The sequence below is a fragment of the Equus caballus genome, chromosome 14, assembly GCF_041296265.1.
Source record: "Equus caballus isolate H_3958 breed thoroughbred chromosome 14, TB-T2T, whole genome shotgun sequence".
Classification (NCBI taxonomy): domain Eukaryota; kingdom Metazoa; phylum Chordata; class Mammalia; order Perissodactyla; family Equidae; genus Equus; species Equus caballus.
This window is the reverse complement of record NC_091697.1, coordinates 29,108,252-29,135,855: the sequence shown is the minus strand read 5'-3', so window position 1 is coordinate 29,135,855 and position 27,604 is coordinate 29,108,252. Positions and strand designations below refer to the sequence as shown.

The 27,604-nt window shown below is 36.1% G+C and overlaps 1 protein-coding gene across 11 annotated transcripts in view; it reads left to right on the top strand.

Moving 5' to 3' along the window:
- TENM2 (teneurin transmembrane protein 2) overlaps positions 1-27,604 on the top strand; it is a 3,416,041-nt gene that overhangs the window by 2,591,257 nt on the left and 797,180 nt on the right. For all 11 annotated transcript variants that reach the window (XM_070232931.1, XM_070232936.1, XM_070232935.1 and 8 more), the window contains one exon: positions 12,288-12,563. In XM_070232931.1, coding sequence (XP_070089032.1) covers positions 12,288-12,563 — 276 coding nt within the window. The remainder of the gene's footprint in view (positions 1-12,287; positions 12,564-27,604) is intronic.

The following is a 27,604-nucleotide window of genomic DNA, read 5'->3' as shown; positions in this document are numbered from 1 at the left end:
TAACCTACGACATGTGTTTGGAACACAGGAAGCAAGGTGGGAAAGGAAGAAAAGGAAAACTACTGACTCAGTTTCAATTATCCTCTCCCTCTTTAACAAATGCTAAAAGGCACCAGGATAGTCTTGCCATTTTCTACAAGCTCAGTGGCTAGATGCTTAACATGGTTTTAGACAAGTATCTAAATCCTAAAGGTAATTGGTGATGAAGCAGATGATTTAAAGGAATTGATTTACAAACAAGAGTATATCATTAACATTTGTCTCCAAATATTTGTGGTGACAATGTAGACTCTGATTAGTTACTGAAGCAAAATGTCTGCTATACGTGTCTTCACCTGCTGGTAGACTGTGATCTATCCATCTCACTACATGTCAGAATGAAGACGAGTTAATTAACCCCTGAGATCTAGAATAATCCTTCAGTGATGGGAAAGTCAAAATGTTTTCAAAACATCAAGTGCATGATGGAGACAGGGACCTTCAGGAGTGCTAAGAATGCAAATATCATATGCCTTTGTCAAAATTTCAGTTAATGTCGGTAGCTTCTCTACTGACATATCAAAGATTCTTTATGCTTTAAGAAAGTAGGATATTACGTTACTTAATGGAATAAACATTAAATATACCTAAATATATGCAGCTTAACTGGAAAACATATTTCATCTGTATGGGAGTAGAAAAAAATTGAAAATGGAATCATGCCCATCATTTTCTAGTTTTACACTTACTAGTAACATAATAATAATAATATTGATAATACTGGTTAGTATTTATTGACTTCTTACTTTGTTCTGAAATATTCTAAATATATTTTATATATATGCATTGACACAATGACCATATGAGGCAAGCACTGCTGTAATTTCCTCCATTTCACAGGCGAGAGAATTGGAACATTGATATATTAAATAGTTTGACCAAAACAACCACGATATAGTCACAGTAAGAGAAATCTCTCAGCAGCTAAGACAAAATAAGAATTAAAAATGAGCTAAAGTCAGAAATCTGAAGACTGAATTGCAAGCTCATTGAGAGCAAGGGCTACTATCAGAGCTGCAACTGGGAGATTGGACCTTGGGCTTGAAGCAAGAAGGGGGACATGGAACTGAAATTCCGGCATTAAGCATAAATTTGAAAAGAGATATGTGATTAACAGTATCACATGGCCTGGACAGAAGCAAAAACAATCTTTCAGGAAGCAAGAATCCTCAATTTACGCTCTTGTGATTTTCAAAAATTAAAATAAACCAAAAGTCAGCTAAAATTAAATATAATTAAGTACATAAGAAAACAAACTCTCATAATTAAGGGAAAGCAAATCAAAGAACAACGATTTTGATCTTTAATGTCCTAAAACATTAGAATTTGTCAGATACATACTTTTAACTATGCATAATATGCAAATTAGCAAGTAAGACTATAATAGAAAAACTGAACAGAAACGCTTAAAAAACTGTACAAATTTTAGAAATGAAATAGATAATTGTTGAAATCAAAAAGTTTATTGCATTCAGTAAATATCAGATCAGGCACAATTAAAGAGAAAATTAGTCAACTGGAAAAGTAACCAGGAAAAATTAGCAAGAGACAGCACAAAGGGAAAAGAGATTAAAAATATAATAGAGACATTTAGAGAGAAGAAGGATGGTACTTAGTTTAATTAGTGAAGAGGATAAAAAGAATGGAAGTGAGTAAATTTTAAAGAGGCAATGGTTCAGAAATTGTTAGAATAAAGAAGCCATGAATTCACAAAAATTGGAGGCACAGCAGCTATCAAGTAAAATTAGAATTCTAAAGAGACTGATATAACATACATATTGTAATCCCTAGAGCAACCACAAAAAAAATTATGTGAAGAGAGAGCTAAAAAGCCAATAGAAAAAATAAAATGAAATTTTTAAAAGTTTATTAACCCAAGTGAAGGTAGTAAAGGAAATACAGAGAGGAACAACAAAAAAGAGACAAGTAGGGGAGACACAGCAAAATGGTGAGCCTAACTCCAGCCATCTGAGTAATCACATTAATATAAATGGACTATCACAATAATTAAAAGGAAAAGATAATCAGATTACTTAAATAGCAAGTTCCGAATATATACTGTCTACAAGAAACATGTTTTAAATACAAAGACACAGAAAAGTTGAAAGTAAAGGAACAGAAATAGACATATAATATGCTTACTGTTCACAATAAACGTGAGAAAGCTGGCTTGACTATTCTCCATCAGGCAAAATAGACTTCAAGATCAGGAGTATTACCAGAGAAAAAGATGGATATTTGAAATTGATATAAAAGCCAATTCACCCTGGAGATATGAAAGTGTGTATGTCTAATAGTTTCAAGAAGAAGAAGAGGAAGGTGGAGAAGGAAGAGGAGGAGAAAAATTGGCGAAAGTAAAGGGAGAAAGAAAAAACCCCATAATTAGGTACAGATTTCACCTTCCCCTAGTTACTGATAGAACTAGACCAAACAATGTCAGTAAAAGTACAGAGAACAGCACTCCTAATCATCTTGACCTAACAGACATTTATAGAGCACTGCATACAACTTTCAAATACACTCTATTTTTCAGTGGAACATTCAGCAACATATATTCTGGGCTACCAGGTAAGTCTCATTGAATTTCAAGAAGAAATCCTAGAGAGTTTGTTCTCTGTCTATCAAGTACTTAAGTGAGAAATCAATAACAATAAGAAATCTAGACAAGTCCCAGATATGTGGAAATAAAATTACACCCATCTAAGTAACCCACGCTTCAAAGAAGTATAAGGGAAATTAAAAAATATTTGGAACTGGATGACAATGAATGGACAACATGTCCAAATTTGTGAGATTCATCTAAAGAGGTAAAGATTATAGGTGTGAAATAAAGAAAGATTGTTTTTAAGTCAGTGATCTACATTTCTACCTCAAGAACCCAGAAGATAATGAGCAAGTGAAATCCAAAGTAAGTAGGGATAAATAAACAATCAAGAGAAGAGCAAAAAATAGACAAATATAAAATAAACAATAAAGGAAAATACGAAAGACAAAAGCAGGTTCATTGAAAAAACTGATAAAATTGACACAACTCTGGCAAGACTGATCAAGAAAAAAAGAGAGAATACACAAATACCCCAAATCAGGAGTGAAGAAAGGGGTATTGTTATAGATCCTACACATATTCAAAGCTATTGTCATAAACTATGACAATTTAGATGAAAGGGAAAAATCCCTTGTAAAATATAATTAATATTAAAAAACAGATATTATCTCAAAAATATTTATTACAGATAGAGTCACTACATATTGATGAGACAATGTTCAATTAATTAGAAAGCTATAATAATCCTAAACCTGTATATACCTATAATATGGTCTTAAATAGTCATAAAGCGAATATTAATAAACCTATGGGGAGAAACACCCATCCTAGTAGGAAATTTTATCATATATACTTCAATTACTCATAAGACAAACAGCAAACTAGTACCATGTAGAAGAATTGAACAAAGGATTAATAATTTCATTTAATTAATGCATATAGGATCTTGTACTCAATAATTAGAGAACATGTGTTCTTCTCAAATACGCATGAAATGCTTTACAAAATTTATCAGGTTATAAAACAATTGGAAATTTTTTCAAAGATTTAAACAATTTCAAAATTGTTCGAAGATTTAGTAACATAAAAATTATGCTCTCTGGCCAAATACAATTAAATTAGAAGTCAAAAGAGAAATATATACAAAATATCCCAATACATTTGGAAACAATAAATAGGTTCAATAGAAATACGAAAATATTTAGATCTAAACAATAGTGAAAATGCTATGGGTGAAAACTTGTGAGATGCAGTGAAAGTGGTCCTTAGAGAGAAACATATAGCCTGAAATGCTTATAATAAAAAAGAGAATGGAATGGCTGAACACAAATGACATGAAGAATCAAATTTTAAAGATATGGACAAGAACAACTGAATGAACTCAAAGAAAGGAGGAGAAAGGGATAATTTGTATAGAGAACGGTAGAAATTAATAAACTAAACAGCATATACAGGTAGTAGATAGAATCAGAGAAGCAAAAATTTATTTTTTGAAAGACAAAAACAATCACTGGCAAAACTAATCCAGTAAAAGAAAGAAGGCACAAATAAATAACGTCAGGAATGAAAATAAAGCCAGCATACTACTAGCAGAAATTGAAAAGGACTCAGGAACACTTACTAACTTCCTGCTAATCCATTTAAAACATAGATGAAATGGGCATATTCCTAGAAAATTTATTGTTCCAAAACTTTCAAAATCAACTCAAGAAAAAATAGAAAGAGTTAATAATCCTATAACAAAAAAATAATAAAGCAAGTTTTTCCATCTGTAAACTGATGATCATGGTAATAGCTGTATCTGTTGTGTGGTTACTCAGTGGCAGGCAACGTTCTAAGCATTTTTAGCTGCCTTGTTTAATTCAGTGCTCACAACAACCCTGTGAAGGTGGCTGCTATTTTTATGCCCAATTTATAAATGAATAAATGGAGACTCATCAGAAGTAATTAATCCTAAGACTATATTGTCAATGAGTATTTTTAAGAGACCCTGGAACTCCCACTTTAATCCTAGACTATATAGTGACTATTTTTTAGGGCTGCTGTCCTATTAATTGGAAAACTATATAAAAGCATTTAGAACAGTACCTGCCACATTGTGAAGTCCTCAGTAAACGTAAGCTAATGTGATAGCCGTTCTCAAATATAAGACAGCTAGACTACTGCAGCCAGCTCACTCACGATTGTCCTTTTATTTTTTTATTTTCCTCTGATTAAAAACAACGTATGTAGAGGCAGAGTCGGACGTGGTCAGATGACTGCACACCTTTGTAATGCTCTTACGTAGGATAACTGCTTGGTACCGTTTTTAATACTGGAATTGATTTTTAATCTTGTTGGAATTTTCATCAACAGAAAAGAGTCTCTAGCCAGCTAGGTTCCTGGACATTTCGTTTCTATTTATGAACTGGCAGTGGTTCAGCAGAACCTTTTGCTGTGGTAGCTGCTTTTGGGTTTTCCAAATTGGGTTTTGTGCAGGTTGCAACGTGAAAATGCTACCATATCAGAGAAGAATGCCACATTCACCTTTCTTATTGAAGTTATAAAGCTCACAGAGCAACCTAGATATTGGAATCTTCCCTGTCTTCGGTGCCCCGTTGATTTGGAAAGTGTTTCTTTACATTGAAATGATTCTAGTTACAAATTGTAAAAGTTGTGAAACAGACATTCAGATAGAGATTAAAATAATTCATCTAAAAGTTTAGAAATAAAATATTAACACCTTAGGTGCTATGCATAAAAGAAAATTGTGATTCTTAAAGTGCAGTTTTGAAATACAAATATTTGGTAAATCTTGTGAATAATAATGCTTGTACACCTACTCTGTAGTTTTAAGCCACAGGCTTCTTTGTGAACAGTTTTGTCAACATTTGGGAAAATATCTAAATGTGTAAAATCAGATGAACTTTAGAAGGGCATTAAGAGTGAGTTTATGTGAGGAATTTTAGTATACACAAGCATAAAACATCAGAATTCATAAGTAGTTCTTTTGGTGGCTTTCAAAATTGTTATTGCATAGACAAATATGTAGATTTTAGATTTGTAAGACAATAATGTTTTAGACAATGTTGGAAATTGTTTTGGACTGATTATTTTGTGTAGTTTATACATATCTATAATTGCTCTAAATTTAAATATTTTTATTTATTTAAATTACATATAATTATACAAATATGATTGCTCAAAATTTAAATATAAGATATGGATATTCAATATAAGGTAACCATTTTGTGATATATTTTGATTAATCAAACAAATTGAAAGTTATGTCTTATCACCTATAATTGACATATTTTTCTTGAAAACTTTCCATTTTGCAAAAGCTTAAGGCTTCAGGTCAAATTATTTCACTTACGATGAAAAAAACCTATATCATTATAATTTATATCCTTTTCTTAAATACCTGTTAGAAAAATTTAGAGTCGATATTCATCCTAGACTTTAAAGTGTAGACTCTAACATTTGCTCAAGAAAAGTGACCCATGTTTATTTACAAGAGATTCTCTTTGTCTTAGGATAAATGATCCTAGAAAAAGGCCACTTAAAAAAGGAATCAATGTTTAGAAAAGAACCAGTATTTCATATGAAATAGTAAAAGTAATTGACTGCAACTTTATCTTGAGAAAGTAAAATTGATTATCAAGAATGTATTTTACTTTATATTTAATACAATTTGTTATTCTAACTATGCTATAATTATTCAAAAGGACAAAGAATAACAATTTTTGTGTTGGGCGTAATATCCATTTTATGGCAAAATTGTCTGCCTGTACAATATTACATCCTTAACTTTAGATTTGCATTTTGCAGCATGATCACAGAAGGTCATATTTTGCAAAAAATATTTGATATATTCATTAATTTTCCTAAGAGCTTCTCATTAATCTTTTATTTAAATAATTATCATTCCTCATTCAAGTTGAGATTTTCTGGGTTCTTCGTATGATGAGTGGTTTTCTTCTTGTATCCTGGCCATTTGAAGTATTATGTTTTAAAAACCTCTGGATCTTATTTAAATCTTCTGTTTCAGCAGGCCTCTGACACCAAGCCCGTGGGGAAGGTGGGACACTGAGGCTTGCTGCTGGTGGAGGTGAAAGTCCAGCTCCCTCGCTTGCCTTCTTTGACAAGGCAGCAGGGACGGATGAGGTGGAAGAGGAAGAGATGCTTCTTTGCTGCTGGGCTGAGTCGGATTTTCAGACTCCCCACTAGGAATCTGCAGATAGCAACCTGGTTCAGAGGCAGAGGGGCACCTCCTTACAGTTCCCCTGAGTCCTCCAGTGGTGATAAAATTAGATTTAACATTCATCCTCCTCTGACACCAGCAGGGAGAGGGAGGGGTGCTTCGTTGCCACTGGGTGGGGATACAAGTCCAGGATCCCCTCATGGCCTCCAGGGACACCTTTGTGCGGGAATCAGGGAAGGCTCATTACCAGTGGGTGAGGATGAAAGTTGTGGTTCACCACTCGGTCTTCTCTGATTCCCTCCTGTTATGTTGGTGGAGGTGGGAAGGACCCCTCATTACAGTAGACTTTATTTTGGGCTTGTTTTGTCTGCTTCCATTGGTATTTCCAATTTGCAGCTTTCTCTAGCACCATGTCTGGGATATATGAGGGAAAAAAACCACCCAGGAAACTCAATATTATGTCCTTCTTCAGGCCCCAGGACCCTAATAGGCCTGTTTTCTCCTCGATCAGTCATCTTCTCAAATTCTAGACTCTCTTCATGTGGTTTTTATGTGTACTGTCTAGGATTTTCAGCTGTACCATATTCAGATTAGCGCCATATTGCTTTTTGTTGTCAGTGACTAATTAATGACAAACATTGATATAGTGGTTGATATAAGAAGAGAAACTTGTAGTAAGTGGGTGGGGGTTAATTTTATAAATGATCACTGGTGACTATTTTCATGTTATAGCAAGGTTTGCTTCCCTGTAAAATTTCTTCTCTTAAATTCAGAGGACTCACATAGTAAACATTTAGATAAGAAAATTTTCCGTATTGTACCCCCCCATTACTACAGTTAACTTTTATCTTCCTGCCCTCATAGTAGAAAATCTGTTCAAACGCTGACATTTTCAGTGCTATTTGTATTCCCTGGTATTACCATGACATGATAATTCTGACTTAGCGACATATGTGCTTCTCCTATTTAAAGGTTATTTCAAAGTGTGAGAAGTTGGTTAAATACTTAGAAAATAAAGCCATGATCACAATGTGCTGACATATCCTTCCTTAGAATTGCGTCCCCAAATAAAATTAGTGGTCAAAGGACAACAGTTGATATCTGTTGCAAAATTTCTCTCTAAAAAGTTTTGGAAAGGATTTGGGTTATACATTGAGGTTATGGTCAAGAAAAAGATAAAGCAAAAGGAGCTTATTAAGAGAATTATTTTTATAGACTTGTGTTTCACTATTCTGATCACCTAAGTTTTTAGATAATAATCATCTCTCCCAATGCCTTAAATTATACTAAAATTTCCTGATGCAAATATCATAGATTTTGTGTAATCATTCTTCTATGAAAATATTGAGTCGCTTTGATAAAATCCAGTGGGACCACACTGGGCAGGTTATTAGCAGCAGCCATAGAACACATGCCTGAGATGAAATGACTTTGATACATCGTCCACATCTGCTTTAATCAGTGGTATCAGGGAAGGTGGAGGCAGATAATGGGTAAACCTGTGTTCCATGCATCCTGAAGTAATGTGCCTCTTTTTATCCTTCTGCACAGTAGTAAGGAAGGAATTAAAGTGGTGACTGCTTTCCGCTAGAAACCTTCTCTTGAAGAATCACACAATGACTAGTCTCTCTCTTCCATTCAAAGTTGCCTTTGAGCTTACTAAAGGTATAACCATACATTATGAATTAGAGCAAAATCAGTCTTCTACCAATAAGCAAAGTAAGTGTGAAATAGTAAGCTGACGTGATGTTAAAACTCCCCCATACTATTTACATGCTGAGCAGAAGGGTATAACATGAGGGCTTCATTGTGTAAGACGAACTACGTGAAAAACGTTTGTCTGAGATAAATTCATATAGAGGAATGTTTGAGAAGATGGGTATGGTAAGAGCCAACTCGAGGGGGCATGGTAACTTCTTCATGGAGCAGCTCCCAGCCCCTCAACGTGGTGAGCCTACCAGTAGATGAACCGCCAGGGAGCGAGCTGCGAAAAGATGAAGACTTGGACCGCTAGATGACCTTTCGTGGCTCCTTGTCCTTTTCCTGTATAGTATTTATCACTGTGTAGATTGTGCTTTGTTTATGTGATTCTTTGCTTAATGTCTCTTTCCCAATTAGACTGTAAATGTCACGGACTGTATTTGTATAACGCTCACTGTTGTTGTATCCCCGATGCCTAGCACAGCACTAGAAACAATAAATATTTGTTGAGCGATTTAATAAATGATAGACCAACTTTTGCTTTCTACTCTGTAGATGGCTCTCCGGCTTCAAACGTTAAGCCAGCAAAATTGGGAAAGGCTTGGTCCAGAATCTGGCTCAGGTACTTAGAATGAGGTTCCTATTCTTTGACTTATTGAGGACAGAAAAGTACTAAAGTAAGAATTGTGGGGAACAGGTAGCATTAGGGAGATGTGGTCCTATATGAAGATGAAGATGAGGAGTTTAGATGGTAATAGTTTTGAGGAAATAATTCTATTTGTACAGGACAATTTGCCTCTCTATAAGTCAGTGTGAACTTACTCATATACCTTTTCCTGGTGAATTCAGTACAGTGCCTCCAATTTTCTTTACAGTGTTGCTCATTTGCGGCTTGGGGGCTATAAGCTTGATGTTGAAACTCTTGAACTGGGCTTTTTTCTTTTATATCATTTGTGGCTACCTAAAGAATTTATGCAAATTTTACCTGATCCATGATGATCTCAAGTTTGTTTTAACAGAAAAATAATATTTTAATTTCTTATCGTCAAGTAAATGTGATAACCAAGGAAGAAGATAACCAAAGAAGGGGCACTATATTTATTCCGCAGCTTCCCACGCCCTAGGCTGACTGCCCATCACTCCTCGTACCCAGATTGAAAAGCACCTGGGATGCTCTGAAACTGAGGCTTCCTTTCCTCACACAGATGTTTGTCTTCTCCTGAGGAGGTCTTTGAAGCCAGTTCCAGATAATGAGGTGTGGGAAAACCATCAGAAAAGTTGCCTTAATACATACATCTTCCATTTCAAGTAGAATCATAAAGCTAAAAATTCCCACAGGTGGAATAAAAACATGTGTTTTATTTTGGGTTGTTTTCATTTGTTGTAGGAAAAGGAAGCAATATATTTCATGACTATCTAGAATGAACATGAGCTCTAAAGACGAGATGAGAGAATGCTAATATTAAAGGACTTTTTCCAATTACTTAAGAATGAGAAGAGCAACAAGAAAGAAAAGAATCATAATATCAGACATATGTGAGCTCAATAACTTTAGTTTTATAGACTATCGAAACTAAAATATACATTTTAGTGTACAATTATGAAACAATTCCTAATTATGAAGGATGCAACTTGGAACAGAGTACACTGGTCAGAGAATATCAGACAGCATGATAAGCTGTGCATAGGAAATAAATAACAGACTTAGAACTGTGCTGGGGCCAGCCTGGTGGCATAGTGGTTAAGTTCGTGCACTCTGCTTCAGCGGCCTGGGGTTCACCAGTTCGGATCCTGGGCACAGACCTACACACTGCTCATCAGGCCATGCTGTGGTGGCGTCCCACATAGGAGAACTAGAAGGACTTACAAATAGGGTATACAACTATGTACTGGGGCTTTGGGGAGAGAAAAAAAAAAGGAAGATTGGCTAATCTTCCTAAAAAAAAAAAATCTGTGCTTATGGCAGTGAGGACTTCTCTCTTCCCCACATACGTAGTAAGAAATCACCCCATGCTCACAGGAATTCTCCTTGGGTTAGCTCTCCAATGACTACGTTTCACTCTGCAGAGACAATTATATACAGAATTGGGTTTGATTCCATTTACACAGCCAAATAAGGTTCAACGTGCAGTGAAGAAAGGAGAGTAAAACCTCAGAATAAAAATACCTGTGTCTGTTACAAAGTAAAGTCACACCAGGTCAATGTAAACAGTTGTTTGATGCTTTTAAAATAAAGCCTTGGAAATGATATCATGTATGTGAACCATCATAGAGTGTTAAGTTAGATCAGGATTTTGGATAAGAGAATGGCCCTATTATAATCAGTATGCATAGAGTGAGTCAACCCAGGGCTTGGGGGTTATTTGTAAGGTTTTCTTCACTTTGGGCATAAAAGTGCATTTCTTTGTTGCATTTTTCGTTGTCCATAAATGGCTTAAAGATAAAAGAATCAGTTTTATATGTCAATAAGTAGAGTGCCCAGATGTAACCTTGGACACAGTATTTAACCTCTTTGTAAAGTGGTCATCATTTACGCTGCTGCACTATTATGAGATTTAAATGAGATAAAGGCTAGAAGATGCCTGGCCTCATGCCCGATACATGGTAACATTTCCGTGTTCGATAAATACCTATTCTCTTCTTCTTCCCATCAAACTCAGTGCCCACCCCTGCACATCCCAAAAGCACACACATTCATTTCCACTGGTGAAACCTACCTGTGGTTTTAAATTGTGTTAACGAAGAGAAATGGTTTGATATCATTTAAAAACAAAAGGCCTGACTTCATCCATAGGATGCTGATTTAAGTAACACATTACACATACTCATTTAAAAAAAAATACTTTGGGGGTTGGCCTGGTGGTGCAGTGGTTAAGTTTGCGCACTCTGCTTCTGTGGCCCAGGATTCACGGGTTCAGGTCCCGGGCACAGACCCACACACTGCTCATTTTGTATGTGGTGTTATCCCACATACAAAATAGAGGAAGATTGGCACACATGTTAGCTCAGCAACAATCTTCCTCAAGCAAACAGAGGAGAATTGGCAATAGATGTTAGCTCAAGGCCAATCTTCTTCACCAAAAAAAATAAAGTTATATATTATCACGTATAAGACACTCAGTGATTCTGAGAGGAATTTAAGAAATTAATACCCAGATTTTACAGATAAGAAAACTGGGGCTCAAGGAGTCAGAGAATTTCCACAATGAGATTTACCAGAGGGAAGCTAGGACTGATACCCAGGTCTCCTGGCCACCACTCACATTTATTGGAGGATTAAGCTTCTTTGACATGAAGACAGACTGCTCAAGAATCAGATCCAGGTTTTGCTACAATCTAGATGTGTGACCTTGGGTAAGTCACTTAAATTCTCTGTTCCTTAGTTTCCTCATTTACAAAATGATTACAATAACGTTATCATCTTCATAAAGTTGTAAAATTTTGAAATATAAAAGTTGCAAAATAAGAGATGCCTGGAGCATAGTAAATGCTTGGTTTATGTTAGCTTTTATTATAAATACAGTGCTTTTTCAGCTACATGGTGCTACCTAGACAACAATAAATGCTTAAAATTTTTTGAAATAAAAATCTGAGCATTCTGTCCTAGGATTGAAATTAATCTTAGATGTTTACTTTTTTTTGCTCTCAAATTTACCCCAGTGGCCTAAATACTCTTGCCCAAGACCCATTCCTGTATACCATGGCAATCTGGCGTATTTTTTGGATGGCAAATGTGTCTGTCTGCTTTCCGTAGGAATAGATTTTAACTTTGTAAAGCATTTCACAAATCTTAACTGGTCTCTGTTGCTGTCACCCTAGGAACTAACTTCACACTTGCTGAACTGGGAATCTGTGAGCCCTCCCCGCACCGAAGCGGCTACTGTTCCGACATGGGGATCCTACACCAGGGCTACTCTCTGAGCACAGGGTCTGACGCCGACTCCGACACAGAGGGAGGGATGTCTCCAGAACACGCCATCAGACTGTGGGGGAGAGGGATGAAATCCAGACGCAGTTCCGGCCTGTCCAGTCGTGAAAACTCGGCCCTAACCCTGACTGATTCTGACAACGAAAATAAGTCAGATGAGGAGAACGGTAGGCCTGCTTCTGAAATACCTTTGAATGTTCTAGGCACGCACAATGCGGGACTTGGGGTGGTTTGTTTTGTAATAAAGAGGCACATGAAACCATTCATTTTCTTTTAAATCGACCTTGTCTACCCAGTCTGAGCTGGGGGAAAATAAACTGGCGAACCTCAAGCACACAAGAAATGAGGAGAGAATTTTAAAATCTCATTGTGATAACGCAGTCTTCAGGTACAGTCGGTTGGTCTTATTAGCAAGTAAATTACATTGCAAAAGAGGAAACTTGATAAACTATGACCTATTCCTAGAAAATGTCCTCTCTCCACAAGTTTCTAGGTCTTTGTATTGATTTCCCCTTCCCAGTAAATGGCAACCTGGGTTATTTTTTTTCATGAAGATCTCTTAAGAATCCTACCTTATCTTAGACTTTCATTTCCAGGCGGCAATGCCTCATATCCGTATTGAAGATCAAACTTGGAGCAGATGCTCTGGAGTTTAATAATGACAAATAGGAAGAGACTTGTCTTCAAAAAAGTATTCTCTTATGTTTACTTTTCTCCTTGGTACCTATGTAGGTTAATGGCTTCCCACATCTTCTATCACGAATCACTATTGCTTATCCATCAGCTTTGTAGATGGCTTTTAATGAAACTTTGAAAATTAAATGTTTCCGATCATTAAGCAGTAAATATAGGGAAGCCTAAGCAAGTCATTAAAGAGATAAGGTGCTTATTTGTGGATTTCTTAGCGACTCAGAACCGTGTTTAGTCAAAAACATTTTTTAAAAGATAAATTGCATTGGGTACCGTTGATTTATGAAGAAAACATCAAATGCGATGTGGTTTGCTATGAATATATTGTGCCTTCGCTAAGAGAATTACCATTAAAATGTTTACAAATAGATCAGTTAAGAATGTTTATATAAAATGTTATAAACTTCTACGAGAGCTGCTTTAAATATTTTCTTGCATTTAAAAAAAGGAAAAGAAATTTGCAGGTGGACAGCTCGTTGTGAACGCAAAAGCATAGCTAAATATCATTTACTCTCAAAATTATGTTGAAAATACATTATTTCCTGGGTAAGTCGCATGTATTCCAAAAGATGTCACTTTGTTGCATTTAAATTTGTGTCTAATTCTGAAATAACTTTTTCGACAGTGGGGACAAGGGGATGTGTCACTTACGTCTGCATTTGTGTAGCTAATCAAGGTGTACTCTCAAGGAAAAATCTACACTTGACTCCTTTCGAACTTTAACAAAATTCTGACACTTGACACATTCAATGCTCTATCCTATCAAGGTGCTTACTTGATAGGAAATTACTTTTGGACGTTTTCATAAAGGCATACATTGACTCCATTTATTGATGCACTTTTTCAACTTCAACGTGCATCAGATACTATTTAAATGGAAGCAGTTTGACTGCCTAATAAATAAAATCACTTGTAATCCAAGAACTTATGGCACATTTTAAACAAATTATTTTAGCAAATTTTCCCTGGTTGGTATTCTCACTGGTCTTATGAGAACCACCTATACAGAATTATGTATACAAATGTATAGATTCTACACCTTTTCTTTTTTAAGCTATATACATCTTAAAAATCCAACTTATAAGGAGAGGTTTCCAGTGAAGCAACAGGAGCAAAAAATGCTTGCCTTGAATTTACCCAGAACTGTTATGGATGGGCGAACTTTATAATTAATGATGTATTTGGTAGACGAATATTAGTCTCCTTTTTCCAGTATTATTTGAAACATCGTATTTGAACAGTGTTCTCCTTGGGGGAGTCTGTATAAATCCCCGTGTACCGATAGGAAATAAACCTTTAGATACAGTGCCTCAACTTTTTTTCCTGTAATACTGGTTATAATGCCATCAGAATCACATAAAGAAAAATGTACTAAGTACTAAGCAACTCTTTTGTGCCTGTGTGAGGCAGAACACGAAGGGGATACTGAAGCCAGAGTGCAAGCTTAGGTGATAGATGATTGTTTAAAAATGTACAGATAGATTGTGTTTCCTTTTCTCTTTTTTAAATTTTTCAGTATTTCACTTATTCAAAAGATGTACATAATGCATGTTCTGTTCTTAATTTGGGGCCAGAAATAAAAAGAAGAAATTTTACACATCTTGTCATAAACTTGTCAAGCAAATAAAAAGTGAAGGGCAGCTACTCTGCAGGCCGAGGTATTAACTTCAGTAAACTTCTTGCTCTTTCTCTTTGACAAATTCTGTTTAGCTCACACAAAAATCAATGCGTTTTCACATCACCGATTCTATGAAGTTTGGGGATGTATTATCATATAGATTGACAGTTGCCCCACTGGTTCCACACCACAGCATGGACACTTACAAAGCCATCGTTAATTTCTCACACTTGTACCCCAGAATGGCTTCCTCCGTAATGAACACTCTACCCTTCAGAGCCAAATCAATAACCTTTCAGGTATGCCTCTCCTGAAGAGGAAGTAACAAGAATCTGTACTTTGAGAAAGGAGCTCTCCAATTCCATTTTAGATTTTAAGGATGTGTGGTCATAAAATGAATCTTTTCTTTGGATGCCATATATTTTTATTTCATTTTAGTGGTGGGATCTTGGGGTACATAGATTTTCACAATGAAAGATTTTAAAATCACCCTTATAAAAATTCCTAGTGTGGTTCTGCGAACTATAGTTAAAGTGAAGACAGATCTCAAAAACCAACTTCTCTTTCTATAGTGTGAAACATGTATCCAACCTTCAGACTCATGTAATAAAATCCCTGACTGCCAACAGTTCTTTCTGTATGCTGCTGTGACAAAAATGACCTACTAGTAACTTGAAAGTCCCTTCACACTGAACACGCAGATAAATGTCTTCTTCTCGTGTGTGTGTGTGTGTGTGTGTATAGACACTTCAGAGTTATCACTGCTCACAGCTCTGTGTCTTACACTTGCTGTATAGCCACAAAATTAACATTGTGCTGGCTTGGCTTGCTTTAAATAGATAAAACACTCAGGTTGAGGTTATTTCATCAGGGTCTTTATCTGTAAGTTAGTGATGGCTTGGTTAGAAATGGCAGTGAGAGTTGAGAACAACTAGGCCAAGTCTTTGCTGCTGTGGAATTTGACTGCATCTATAGAAAGGGCTTTCCCAGTGACTTTAAATTAGAATTATTCCTTTTTTGGGTAATAAATGCCCCACTTAAAGTGTGTCCTTTCTCAAACCCTTTGTATCATCTGAGTTATGTAGAAAATGAGGCAGTCACTAATACACAAAAATAACTAATTGCCTCCTTAAAAATGCAGAACAGCATACGCTGTAAAAAATCTGGTCTAAGTACTCTTGACTCCCTTAGGCGATTTCTTCACCTTGGGGACTTAAAAATATCCTTGATTTTCCTTTTTTTTTTCCCAGCATAATTCCAGTTTCAGTTATTTTATTGGAAATCCAGAAAGAAAAAAGACAAAAAAAATAAGCGTGGCTGTAGGATAGGGAGCCAGAAATTACAGAAAACGAAATCTGGCTTTGGTTAAAGCTTTAAGAAAATTATCTTTCCCTTCCCCTCTCTGTTTCCACCCAACGTAAATAAGGACAATGTTCATTTTCATCTCTTGTCAATTGGGAAATTTATAATTCTCATAATGTACTTTGAGGTTGAAAATATAAATGTCGGGTTAATTCCATTGCATTTCGCAAAATGCATTTATAAAACAAGCTGGCGCTCGGCACATAATGGATTTGTGTAAAGTATGTTTGTGGAACACAGATTCTATTAGATTGTGAGTCCTCTTGGCAGAGGTCTGCAGTGTTCCTGTCTCCTCCGGAGGGCTTGAACACACCGGGTACAGACTGCATGTTAATTGAGACATGAGGCATGAACTCTGAGGGGAGAAAGGATTTTCCTTAGGACCAGGGACAATGTCTGTAGGTTGTTACCACCAACCACGTGGCATCCATTTGTCATGTGAGGTGACTTTCTTAAGTCTTCTCCCTTTCTCTTCAAAAAGTGACTCCTCAGTAAGTGTTACATTAGAATGCCCCGTAAGTAAACACATCCAAGCTCTGCTAGTGGGTTTCTATATCTGCCCCACTCTATTACTCTTACACACTCTTAAATTTATTTTATGTTTTATACTCCACTTTACTTCTTTCTTCTCCCCCATCCCATATATAAAAATTACAGAGAATGCCTGGAACAGATATAAAACCTTACAATTATAGTTAAGGGCTCATAATTTTGTTCTTAAAGTTGGGAATGAGAATAGTGAAAGTGGTAGCAACAAAAATCACACACTATTATTTGACTGTACTTTGACATAGATATGGGGATGATTTTTTTCCAGCCAAATTTTGCAGCAAAAACTTCCATGAAACCTAAAGAAAATACTGTCTCAAGGCCTTAAACACAAAATAAAAAACATGAAAGAAAATAAAACAAACGTTAAAGCCATTTTGATGACAATTATTTCAAGTTTTGTTTTCCAAGAATTATTTTTTTATACTTGCAAGTTTGAAAGAGCAGCATTTATAAAGAAGAATGTGAAATGAGTTTTCACGGATTGACAAAAATAAAAGACATGAGAAGAAAATGTCACAGGTTTTCGGTCTTGTCTATTCCTAAAGGAAAGGATGACTTGATTTTAATAATTCTGGTTCAATTCCCTAGAATTTGCCATATTAGAGTTCATATGCTCTTAATTTACCAAGAGTTTGTTAATGAGAGTCTTACATATATGACTGTCACAATGCTGAGATGCAGCTGATAATATCAAACTAGAGGCAAAATTTAGGAACATCACATTGTCACATGGCTTGTAACCAAGAAGGGAAAGGACTGCTGTTTTGCAGACAGACCTGTATAAGACTCTAGAGGTTGAGATGTTTGGCAAATTAAGCAAAGCTTAGATTTCTTTAAAGTAGAACGGAGAACATGAAGGAATGTAAGAGTATGTGCCTGATTTTAGTACTGCATGTTCCAGATTATAAACTTTAGTGGCATGGTTCTTCGTTATTTATATATTTCTTTCTCTCCTTCGGTGGTTTCTTTCATGTTTGTTAATGCTCCCCGGGGCTATCAAGCGATAGCTCCTTTCAATAAATACAATAAATAAAATGAAGCGCTAAGCCTTACTTTTGGCAAGGGCAGCCTGATCATTACACGTGTAATCTCCGGGCCCTGGGGGAGACATTGGGCTTGGTGGATAATCATTTGGTTTTAAGCTGCTGTGTTCCTGGTTTCTGTACTTTCACTTCAGTTAAGTAGCAAAGGCAGGAAACGCGTGAGAGGCGAAATGTTTTTGCCAGTTCACGAATGGGAGCCTTCTTCAGTCAGAAAACTCTGAACTTTTTTGCTTATTGTTTAGTCACTTTTTAGGTTAGTTGTTGTTTGTCAAGGATCAAATTAAATTAAATTTTGAGGTGAGATGTAATCAAGTATTAAGGCCATAAATAAAATGAATTAAAGCTCAGAAAGTTGATAGTATAAATTTTCTACAGACAACTGAATCAGGATGAACATGCACAGAAAATAATATCAAACTAAAAAGGGTTTGACACTTGCGTATGAGAAGTAATGAGATGCTTCAATTACTCATTCTGAGCCTGGGATACAGTGAGTGGAAGGAGAAAATTGCAAGTACTAGATTTGTAAACAGGATAAAAATTGCAGATACATGGGTATTATGTGGAAATGCTTATGCCTAAAGGTAAAATTGTTACTTGTGATTTAATGTTGAGTATTATTTAGTGCTAGCTAAAAGGGCTGCCTGGGAAATTGTCCTTCCTGGTTTCCCAAAACTCATTTGAGGAATGTTAAAGGAGTGAAAGGCGGAGATAGGAGATTCACAGAAGAGTTATTAGCAACAGAGGTTAGGAACTGTAGTCCGTGAGCTGTTTTATTTGGTCCGAGTAGTGTTTAAAAAGTTTTACATTACTAACAAACATTTTAAAAGTGGGAAATGTCTTATTAGAAATCTTTACTTTTGGTTTCTCTCAAAATATACAAGGCCCAGTAGCACTTGTCCACGTTTCCCTCTGGACAAACCGAGATAGTAGCAATAACCATAGCAGTTCTAGATGGGTCCATGTCTTCTGGTTCACCTGCCCTCTCTCCATTCTGTTCCTCTTATTTAAGGTCTGGCTTAGCCTTCATAAGCACTCCACTTACCCATCTTGACCTATGTGCAAACTTTAGGGAAACCAGAGATAATAAAAATGGTAGAAAGAAAGCTGGAAACCAGCAATTTTGGCTTAATTTAACATGTGTTTAGTGTGGTGATGTTCCCGCTTTTTTGTAAGTTTGACTCATCTGTAAAATGGGTTGAATTTTTCTATACTAAATTTCTAAAATGGTGTTAAGATGTTCAGGTAAAATTAAATCAAAGGAAAATCGGTTTAATTTGGAAATTAATAATGTAGTTGTGTGTTTGTGGAAGGGGATGGTAAATGGGCGATATGCCCTCCCCATCTTCTGAAGTAGATGCCCTGAAGTACTGGAAAATTAAAGTCAGAATCTTTGATTTTAATGCATGTGCTTCAAGCTACTTTAATGTAAAAGGATCTAGGTGGAGTTTTAAGAAATAGATGGAGGGAAAACCTACTTTAAAAACTTTAGCTACTTCAGCTGATTGAGGAAAACCCCAGGGCTTTTCGGGAGGAAGCCATTTAAAGAGGAGGAAAATGACTTTGTACTAATTATGTTCAGTTTTGATCGGGCAAGTGGTTTATGGAGTCTGTTACAATGAAGTGGAAGACAATAAAGTGAAGGCTGGAAGGGAAAAACGCAGTGATATACACAGACCTCCAGCACCCCAAGAGAGAAAGACTTGGAGCAGTGTTGGATAATGCTGAGCTGGGAACAAGTGAGAGTCAGAGACAGTGCTCCAAACTAAGAAATGTTCCTCTGCAAGTGAGTAAGCAGGATACCCAAGTATTATTCAGGGATGGCTTTCATTCACAGCGCAATATACTCCCAGTTGTCTTAGCATCCTAAAGATATTTGTGAAGGAGAAAAAATAATTGAAATACAAGCATGTTTACTAATGGAAGGGGCTGAAATGTTTGAGTTGGCATTCTTTGGAACCTCCATTCATGGAGGTTTATACTGGCCTGAGGAGAATAAAAACGATTGACCCTAGAGCAATATTCTGCTTGTGTTAAACATAAAAACTTACATGGAGAAAGCTAGGCACAAGAGGAGGTTTGGGAAATATTTCTTTGTAGTGCATTTTATGCAAGAAATACACCATCACATATTCACTGATCCAAAGGGGTCTTTGAAATGAATTTTAAAACAAGAAAAAGAAAATTGGTATTTGGAAGGTAATGCACATTGGTTAAATATGCATATTTTCATACACACATATGTGATGTTCTGTTTTATTTAGCATTGACGAAGAGTAGTTAAGTAATCTTGGAGATAATTTGGCGGATCCTTGTTATTTTATTTCTGAAAAGATTTGATGAGTGGCTGCTGGGTGCTCAGCGTTATTCAAAGCCATTGTGTGCATCTCTTTGTACATGTGTGTCTGTGTTGTGTGTGCATGGTAGTTCAGTCGGGAGGAGGGTATTATTGAGAGAGATAGACATCAAGAAATAGAAATTGATCAAATTCCAGGGATATGGTAACGAAGGCCGTATATGAATACGCCAGCATGGGTACCTGGACATTTTGTAGTATCTGATTTGGTGAGGAAGCTGATTACTTTGCAGTGTAGAATATATTCTCTTGTGTCCCTCCGCCCTCCCCAGCCTTGATCTCTACCCCCAGGACTTTACCTCCCCACCCTGTATCCAGCAAGGCCCAATCACCCCATCAATGAGCTAATTTCTTTATTATTTCATTCTATCTTCTTGTTAAAATTAGTGGGATCACGTTTCCAAAATGTGATTTGAGCATCATGATTCACTGGCGTGTAGGAAAAAATTAAAATTTCTATTTATATCTACTTTTCTGTTCACTTATCCTTTAAAATTTCTATTTTTGAGTATGTTTCATAATGCATGTAATACATTAGTATATGTATAAACACACGTATATATGATAGATTACATAAATGCAGAAATATATACATTGGATATGTCCAAAATTTTGTATTAATATAGCTATATGACAAAATGTTAAATGACTATTGTTTTAGACATTTTATTTCCCCAGAGATGAGATCTAAGCAGCCAGTCTCTCCTTGGAATATTTGGATAATCTATTATCTTGTGGCAACCTATTAGAATGTCTTCCTTATTGTTCATAGCTGTCTGTGCTGATCATACCTTACTATTTTTGATGCAATTTCTATTTTCTTCTCTCAATTCTCTGTGTCAACTTTCACTTCTTACATGGAGGGATAAGAATATTTACTTTTCTTTTATTGAAGAAAGCAACACCCCTGTACACTTATAGAGAAATTCCTGTCTATTCTCAATAGGGAAGTAAGAAAATAAACGGTACGTATGTCAGCAGACTGGTATAGTAGCTGCAGCTTTGAGGAGGTGGAGTTTTAATCGGGTTGTGAATGAGGGCTAGAGTTTATATGAGTGGAAATGAGATGATGGATATTCCAAATGAAGAAAAACCAATGTGTATGGTGGCTGGAGAATGGGGAGGTGGTGCAAAGATGATGATGATCTTTTTCAGGAATATTCTCTTTAAAAAAATTCCAACTCTAGTCAGACAAACAGAAACATAGTGATTTTATTGGACAGCCATAAAAATATATCAAAAGATGTATAGGAACCACATGACCAAGAGCTTTGAGTTTCACCCTAGGGAATTAAGGTCTGACCAAGAAGACGTTACAGAATTACTGAAAGTTTATCTGAGCAGGGACTGTTATGTTTTAGGAAGCATCAGATTAAAGCACACATACACACATGCAAGTGTTTGGACAGGAAAGTAACAAGGTTGGATGCAGTGATATCAGACAAAGAAGCAGTAATTCAAGTAAGAGGACCCAAGAAATCCCTAACTATGGAGATTCCTGCTCCTTGGCATTTCAGTAGGAGAAATTAACCCCTGACTAGTATATGAATGAATGCTGAATACTTGTAATTAAGATATTAAAATTTAGAAAGCACCTAATTTGAAGCTCACGGAGTACAGAAAATGTTCCTTACAGAGTAATCTATTATGTTTACACGTACAACACAGTATTACAACAGCTAGACTCCAGTGTTTATACTACTTAATCAAATGATTAAATAACAAAATAGCGTCAAATATTGCTATGTACAAGGAAAGCAAGTCATAGTATTATTTTTAAAGGAACAGTTAGTGTGTTGTAGGTGAACTATTCCGGGTTGATTAACAGTTTCTTGAAGATTATTTCTATTTCTCTAGCCTTATTGCTTCTTCTAGAGTCATTGTCTCATGCAATTTATTATAAGTTATCTTATAACTGTAGTTATGTCTCCCTTCTCATCCCTAATCTTTTATTTATTGATTTTTTTAAAGATTGGCACCTGAGCTAGCATCTGTTACCAATCTTATTATTTTCTTTTTCTTCTTCTTCTTCTCCCTGAAGTCCCCCGGTACACAGTTGTACATTCTAGTTGTAGGTCCTCCTGGTTGTGCTATGTGGGATGCCGCCTCAGCATGGCCTGATGAACCATGGAATGTCCGCATCAGGACCCGAACTGGTGAAACCCTGGGCTGCCAAAGCGGAGCACATGAACTTAACCACTCGGCCACAGGGCTGGCCTCCCTAATCTTTTATATTTTTATCTCTCATATTTTTAAAAAAATCAGACTTGAAAAGGACATATTTATTTTTCTTTCAAGCTTTATACTTGTCTTTATTATTAACTCTAATGTTTCTTTTTCATTAAGTTCATCCTTTATTTTTTAATTCTCCCATTTTAACTTTTAGAGTACATTTTGTTGTTTTTCCTTGCTTTTTAAGATGAGTTTTAAGTTTTGGTACTTTCAGTCTTCTTTATTTAATAAGAGTAAACATATTTATTTATATCCCATAGGCTTTGATTGATACAAAGTGGTGTCCTCTTCATTGCTTTCTAAAGACTCCTAGCCATCTGGATTCCCAAAATAAAACAGAATCCTGGTCTTACCAGTTTTTCACTTTAGGACGAATATTTGCTGAAGAAGACCAATTTTTTATTGCCAATTTTTTATGATGTCCACAGTAAGATATATATTATATATTAATATATACTAGTTAGCATTTATTAATATATCTGTACTATATATGAATGTGTATGTGTAAAATATGTAATAGAAGTATGCAAATATGTCTAAGATATATGAAAATCTGTTTGTGTGATATTAATATTTTTACAGACTTGGCATCATGGTTTGCATGCCCTATGTAACCTTATTTTTTCAGTCAATATATTATAAACATTTTCCCATGGCATTAAATATTTTCTGCAAAAGTTAACAGGTGCATAGCACTCCTTTAGCATAAGACATTTCCTCGATTTCCCTTCATAGGACATTTAACTTTTTATTTTAGAAGCAGTGAAGAACAATGTGATGAATAAAATCCTTGCAGCTAAATTCCTGTGCACATCCCTAATTCTTTTCTTATGATAAATTCCTGGAAGATTTAGACATACATGGTTATGCAAAGTTGTAATCCTTTTCAACCAGTTTCCTCATAAGAAAGTTTACCCTTGCGCCAGCCCCGTGTGAGAGTGACCTGGCACACACACTGGTGCTCAGGAGTCACTGGAAGTGATCTTAAAATTTTTGTTATTTATCCTATTATTTTATAAAAAATATTTTTATTCTTGTTTTCATTTATTTGGATGTGAGTGAGGCTGAGCAACTCTCCATGTATTTATTGTCTATTTATAGTTCTTACTTTATGCTTTTATTTCTTCTCCAGATAAGAAGATGTTGAAATGATTCTTCTCATTGTTTAGTTTGTATCAACTTTTTACAGTGCCTGCAGTGATCCGAGAATAAGTCCTGTTGTACTTTATTTTCTATACAGATGGTTTAAAATGTTCATTTACAGGTGTGAAAATCACTTCTCTACATTCTCAAAATTATGCAACTTATTTTCTATAGGATGGAACACTATATGTATATGCAATCTTGATCTGCAGATCTCGAAAATCCATTTAACCCATCAGACTTGAAAGCTTAAAAACCATTTAGAATGATAGCATTAACCAAAGAAGAATAGCTAGCTCTGAGTAGGGTAGGGAATTTTTTTCCCTATTAAGTATTTCAGCTGTTGTTCACAATGCAAGACTTTATTTCAGATTGTTAATTGATAACAAACCAAGGATAGAATTGCACGCCACATGATGAAAGGAAATTCACATCTGCTGGGACAATCTGCAAGGCACCTTGAGGAGACAGAATCAAGTAAATGATGTATTAAATATTCTTAAAACTTCCTCCATCCATGGTGCCTTTGATTCAATGAGGATCGTAATAACGAACACAGTGGTATCCCAGCTATTGGTATTTTCACAAAATAGGTAGTTCTGCATGCAAGATAAATATCTCAGTACATAAAGAGATACTCTGAAAATAATCATGTGGAGGCAATTACTATTATAATAAGCATATGGTTCTGCTAATATAGTGTTGCTTAATAATTGATGTTATAGAAAAAAAAGAGTAGAAAAAGTTCTATATTCTAGGGCATCCCCTTGTACATTCAGAATGGAAAAGACCCTAGTGAAATGCACAACAATTAAGAGACTACAGGCTGTCTTCCACTTCCGCTGATACACATTTATGGCTACGAACAACAAGGCACATTGGGAAGGCAGGAAGTATACAAATCAACTTAATCTGTCCCTCTGTGGTATTTCAGGCCCTCCACAATATAGTCCAATTTTATGTTTTTAGCCCTTGCTCCCACTTCTTCTCTATTTTTCGCTCCAGCCCAGTTGGGCTACTTATTTTTTTCAGAGCATACTCATTCCTTCTCTGTGTCTTTGTTCATCCTGTACTCTTTGTTCTCATTGTTATTCCCAAACCCACCCATCCATCACATTTCCATCCATCATCAAAGAAGTATTTATCATGCCAAGTCCCCAATGAAAGCCATTCCAGTCTCCTTATCTATATATGAACTTCCACTCCTTTCAACTCTTCAGCATTTTATTTAACTATTTCTCTTGCAACTTAGGGGAAATGGTGTATCCTTCTCTAAAGTAGAGAAGTAAGTAATTTGAGATGCATTTTGGAGATAGAATATACAGAACTTGACAATGGCTTGAATGTAGATGCTGATGAAAAAGAGCTATCAAGGATTCCTGACTTTAGCAATTGAGTGGATTTCTAAGTACTAAGATGGGGAATACTTGGAGAGGACAAGATTTGAGGGCTGACCAAGAGTTTTATTTTGTACATTGTTGAGTAACATAAGACATCAAAGTATAAAGGTAATGTGGATAATTGTGCCATTATTAATGGAACCTAGACGGGGCCGGCCCGGTGGTGCAGTGGTTAAGTTTGCACGTTCCACTTCTCGGTGGCCTAGGGTTCGCCAGTTCGGATCCCGAGTGTGGACATGGCATCTCTTGGCAAGCCATGCTGTGGTAGGCATCCCACGTATAAAGAAGAGGAAGATGGGCACGGATGTTAGCTCAGGGCCAGTCTTCCCAAGCAAAAAGAGGAGGACTGGCAGTAGTTAACTCAGGCTAATATTCCTCAAAAAAAAAAAAAAAAAAAAAGAATGGAACCTAGAGAAGTGGTCTGAAGCAGAGACATCCATTTGAGAATCAACAGGAAAACAGTGGTCCACAATATCCATGGAAATAGATGAGCTCACAGAGGGAGAAAGGCAGAGAGAGAAGAGCAGAGGGCCAAGAGCAAACTCTGAAGAGCCCTTAAATGTTGGGTAGAGGAGAAGGAACACTCCAAAGAAACTGAAAACATACTGGCTTGCACATAACAGTTCTGTATTCAATCTTGTTTACATGATTTTCATTAGGGCTCCTTATGGCTTCTACTTTGGATGTGGCTGCATAACCTCTCAACCCAAAATTTCTCTGTTTCTTTTCTCTCCATGACTCTGCTGTTTCAATCAAAGGAAGCAAAACTGGATGAGTTTATCCATTACAGGGGAAAGAGAGAAAGGAATTAATTTACAAAGGGTTGGAGGGGGGCTGGCCCTGTGGTGGAGTGGTTAAGTTTGCATGCTCCGATGCCGCGGTCCGGGGTTTTGCCGGTTCAGATCCTGGGCGCGGACATGGCACCACTCGTCAGTCCCACATGCCACAACTAGAAGGACCTGCAACTAGGATATACAGCTATGTACAGGGGGGATTTGGGGAGATAAAGCAGAAAAATAAAAGAAGATTGGCAACAATTGTTAGCTCAGGTGCCAATCTTACAAAAACAAGGGGGGATTAAGGGATAGTGACTCGGGAACACAAATAAATAAGATGGGCTTTCTCATATGACTGGTAAACTGATCTCTAGGGTAATGTCAAAATGTAAGGAGTAATGAGTAGCAACATTTAACTATAAAACCCTTAAAGCATTCAGAATATTTATTGAGCACCTACTATGCATTATGCTTAGGATATATCAGTGAATAAACTAAAAAAGATCCCTACTCTCTTGGAACTTTAATTCTACTTGGAGAGACAGATAATAAAATAATGAATGTAGAAAAAGAGAGAGAGAGAGAAGGAAGGGAGGAAGGAAGTGGAAAGAAAGAAGGAAAGAAAAAAACTAATCTATATAGTGATAACTGCATGGAAAAAAGAAAAGTAGAGAGTAAATGTAGTTAGGAGTATGTGGTTGTGGTTTTGCAGTATTAAATGTGGTGGGGGATGTCAGCGAAGGCATCATTGAAAAGCTGATATTTGAACAAACAAAAACTTTAAAGAGACAAGAAAATTAGCTGTGAAACAAAATTAACTATGCAGATTTCTGGGGGTATGGCATCCCAGGCAGATGGAGGAACTAGTGAAAAGAACTTAATGCAAGAGTATTCCAGGTGTATTCAAGGAAGTCAGTGTGACTGCAGCAGAATGCAAATTGGGAGGAAGAGTAGGACATGAAGACATAGAGATAAAAGCGGAGTCAGATCATGTAGGGAATCACAGATAATTTAAAACCGTGGTCTTGATTCCGAGGGAAATGGATATCCATGTACATATCATACCAGTGACATGATCTGTCTTGCCATTTGAAAATATCACTCTGGCTGTTGTGTTTAGAATAGAGTGAAAGAGGCAAGAGTGGGGAGACCATGAAGAGGCTATTACAGTAACCAAAACAAGAGATGACAGTGTCTAGGACCAATGGAGGTAGAGAGAAATGGTCTGATTCTCAATACACTTTGACGGTAGAGGTAGTATTTCCAGATGTATTGACTGAGAAGCATGTGAAAGAAAGACATCAAAGATGACTCCCAATTCCTTTGCCTATTTTTTCATGGATTTATCTGTTTTTTTATTGTTGTTGAGCTGTGGAAGTTCTTTATATATTTTGGACATCACCGGTTATCAGATATGTGATTAGCAAATAGTCTCTCCCATTCCATAGGTTGCTTTTTCACTCTTTTGATAGTTCCTTTGTTCTGCAGTAGCTTTTTCGTTTTATATCATCCCACTAATCTATTACTTTGCCTGTGCTTTTGGTATCATATCCAAGAAGTAATTGCCAAAACTGCCATCTTGAAGTTTTCCCCCATGTGTTCTTCTAGTAGTTTGACAGTTTCAGATCTCATATTTAAATCTTTAATCCATTTTGAGTTAATTTTTGTGCAGGGTGTAAGATAAGGGTTCAATTTCATTCTTTTATGTGTGGCTGTCCAGTTCACACAACAGTATTTTTCCAAGAAACTATTCTTTCTCCATTGTGTATTCTTGGCACCCTTGTCAAAGATCACTTGGCCATATTTACGTGGGTTTATTTCTAGTCTCTCTGTTCTATCCTATTGGTCTATGTGTCTATCTTTATACCAGTTCTATTTGCTTTAAATTTGTAATATATTTTGAAATCAGGAAGTGTGATGCCTCCAGCTTTGTTCTTCTTTTTCAAGATTTCTTTGGCTATTTGGTGTGCTTTGTGGTTCCATATGAATTTTAGGATTGTTTTTTCTATTTCTGTAAAAATTGTCATTTGGGTTTT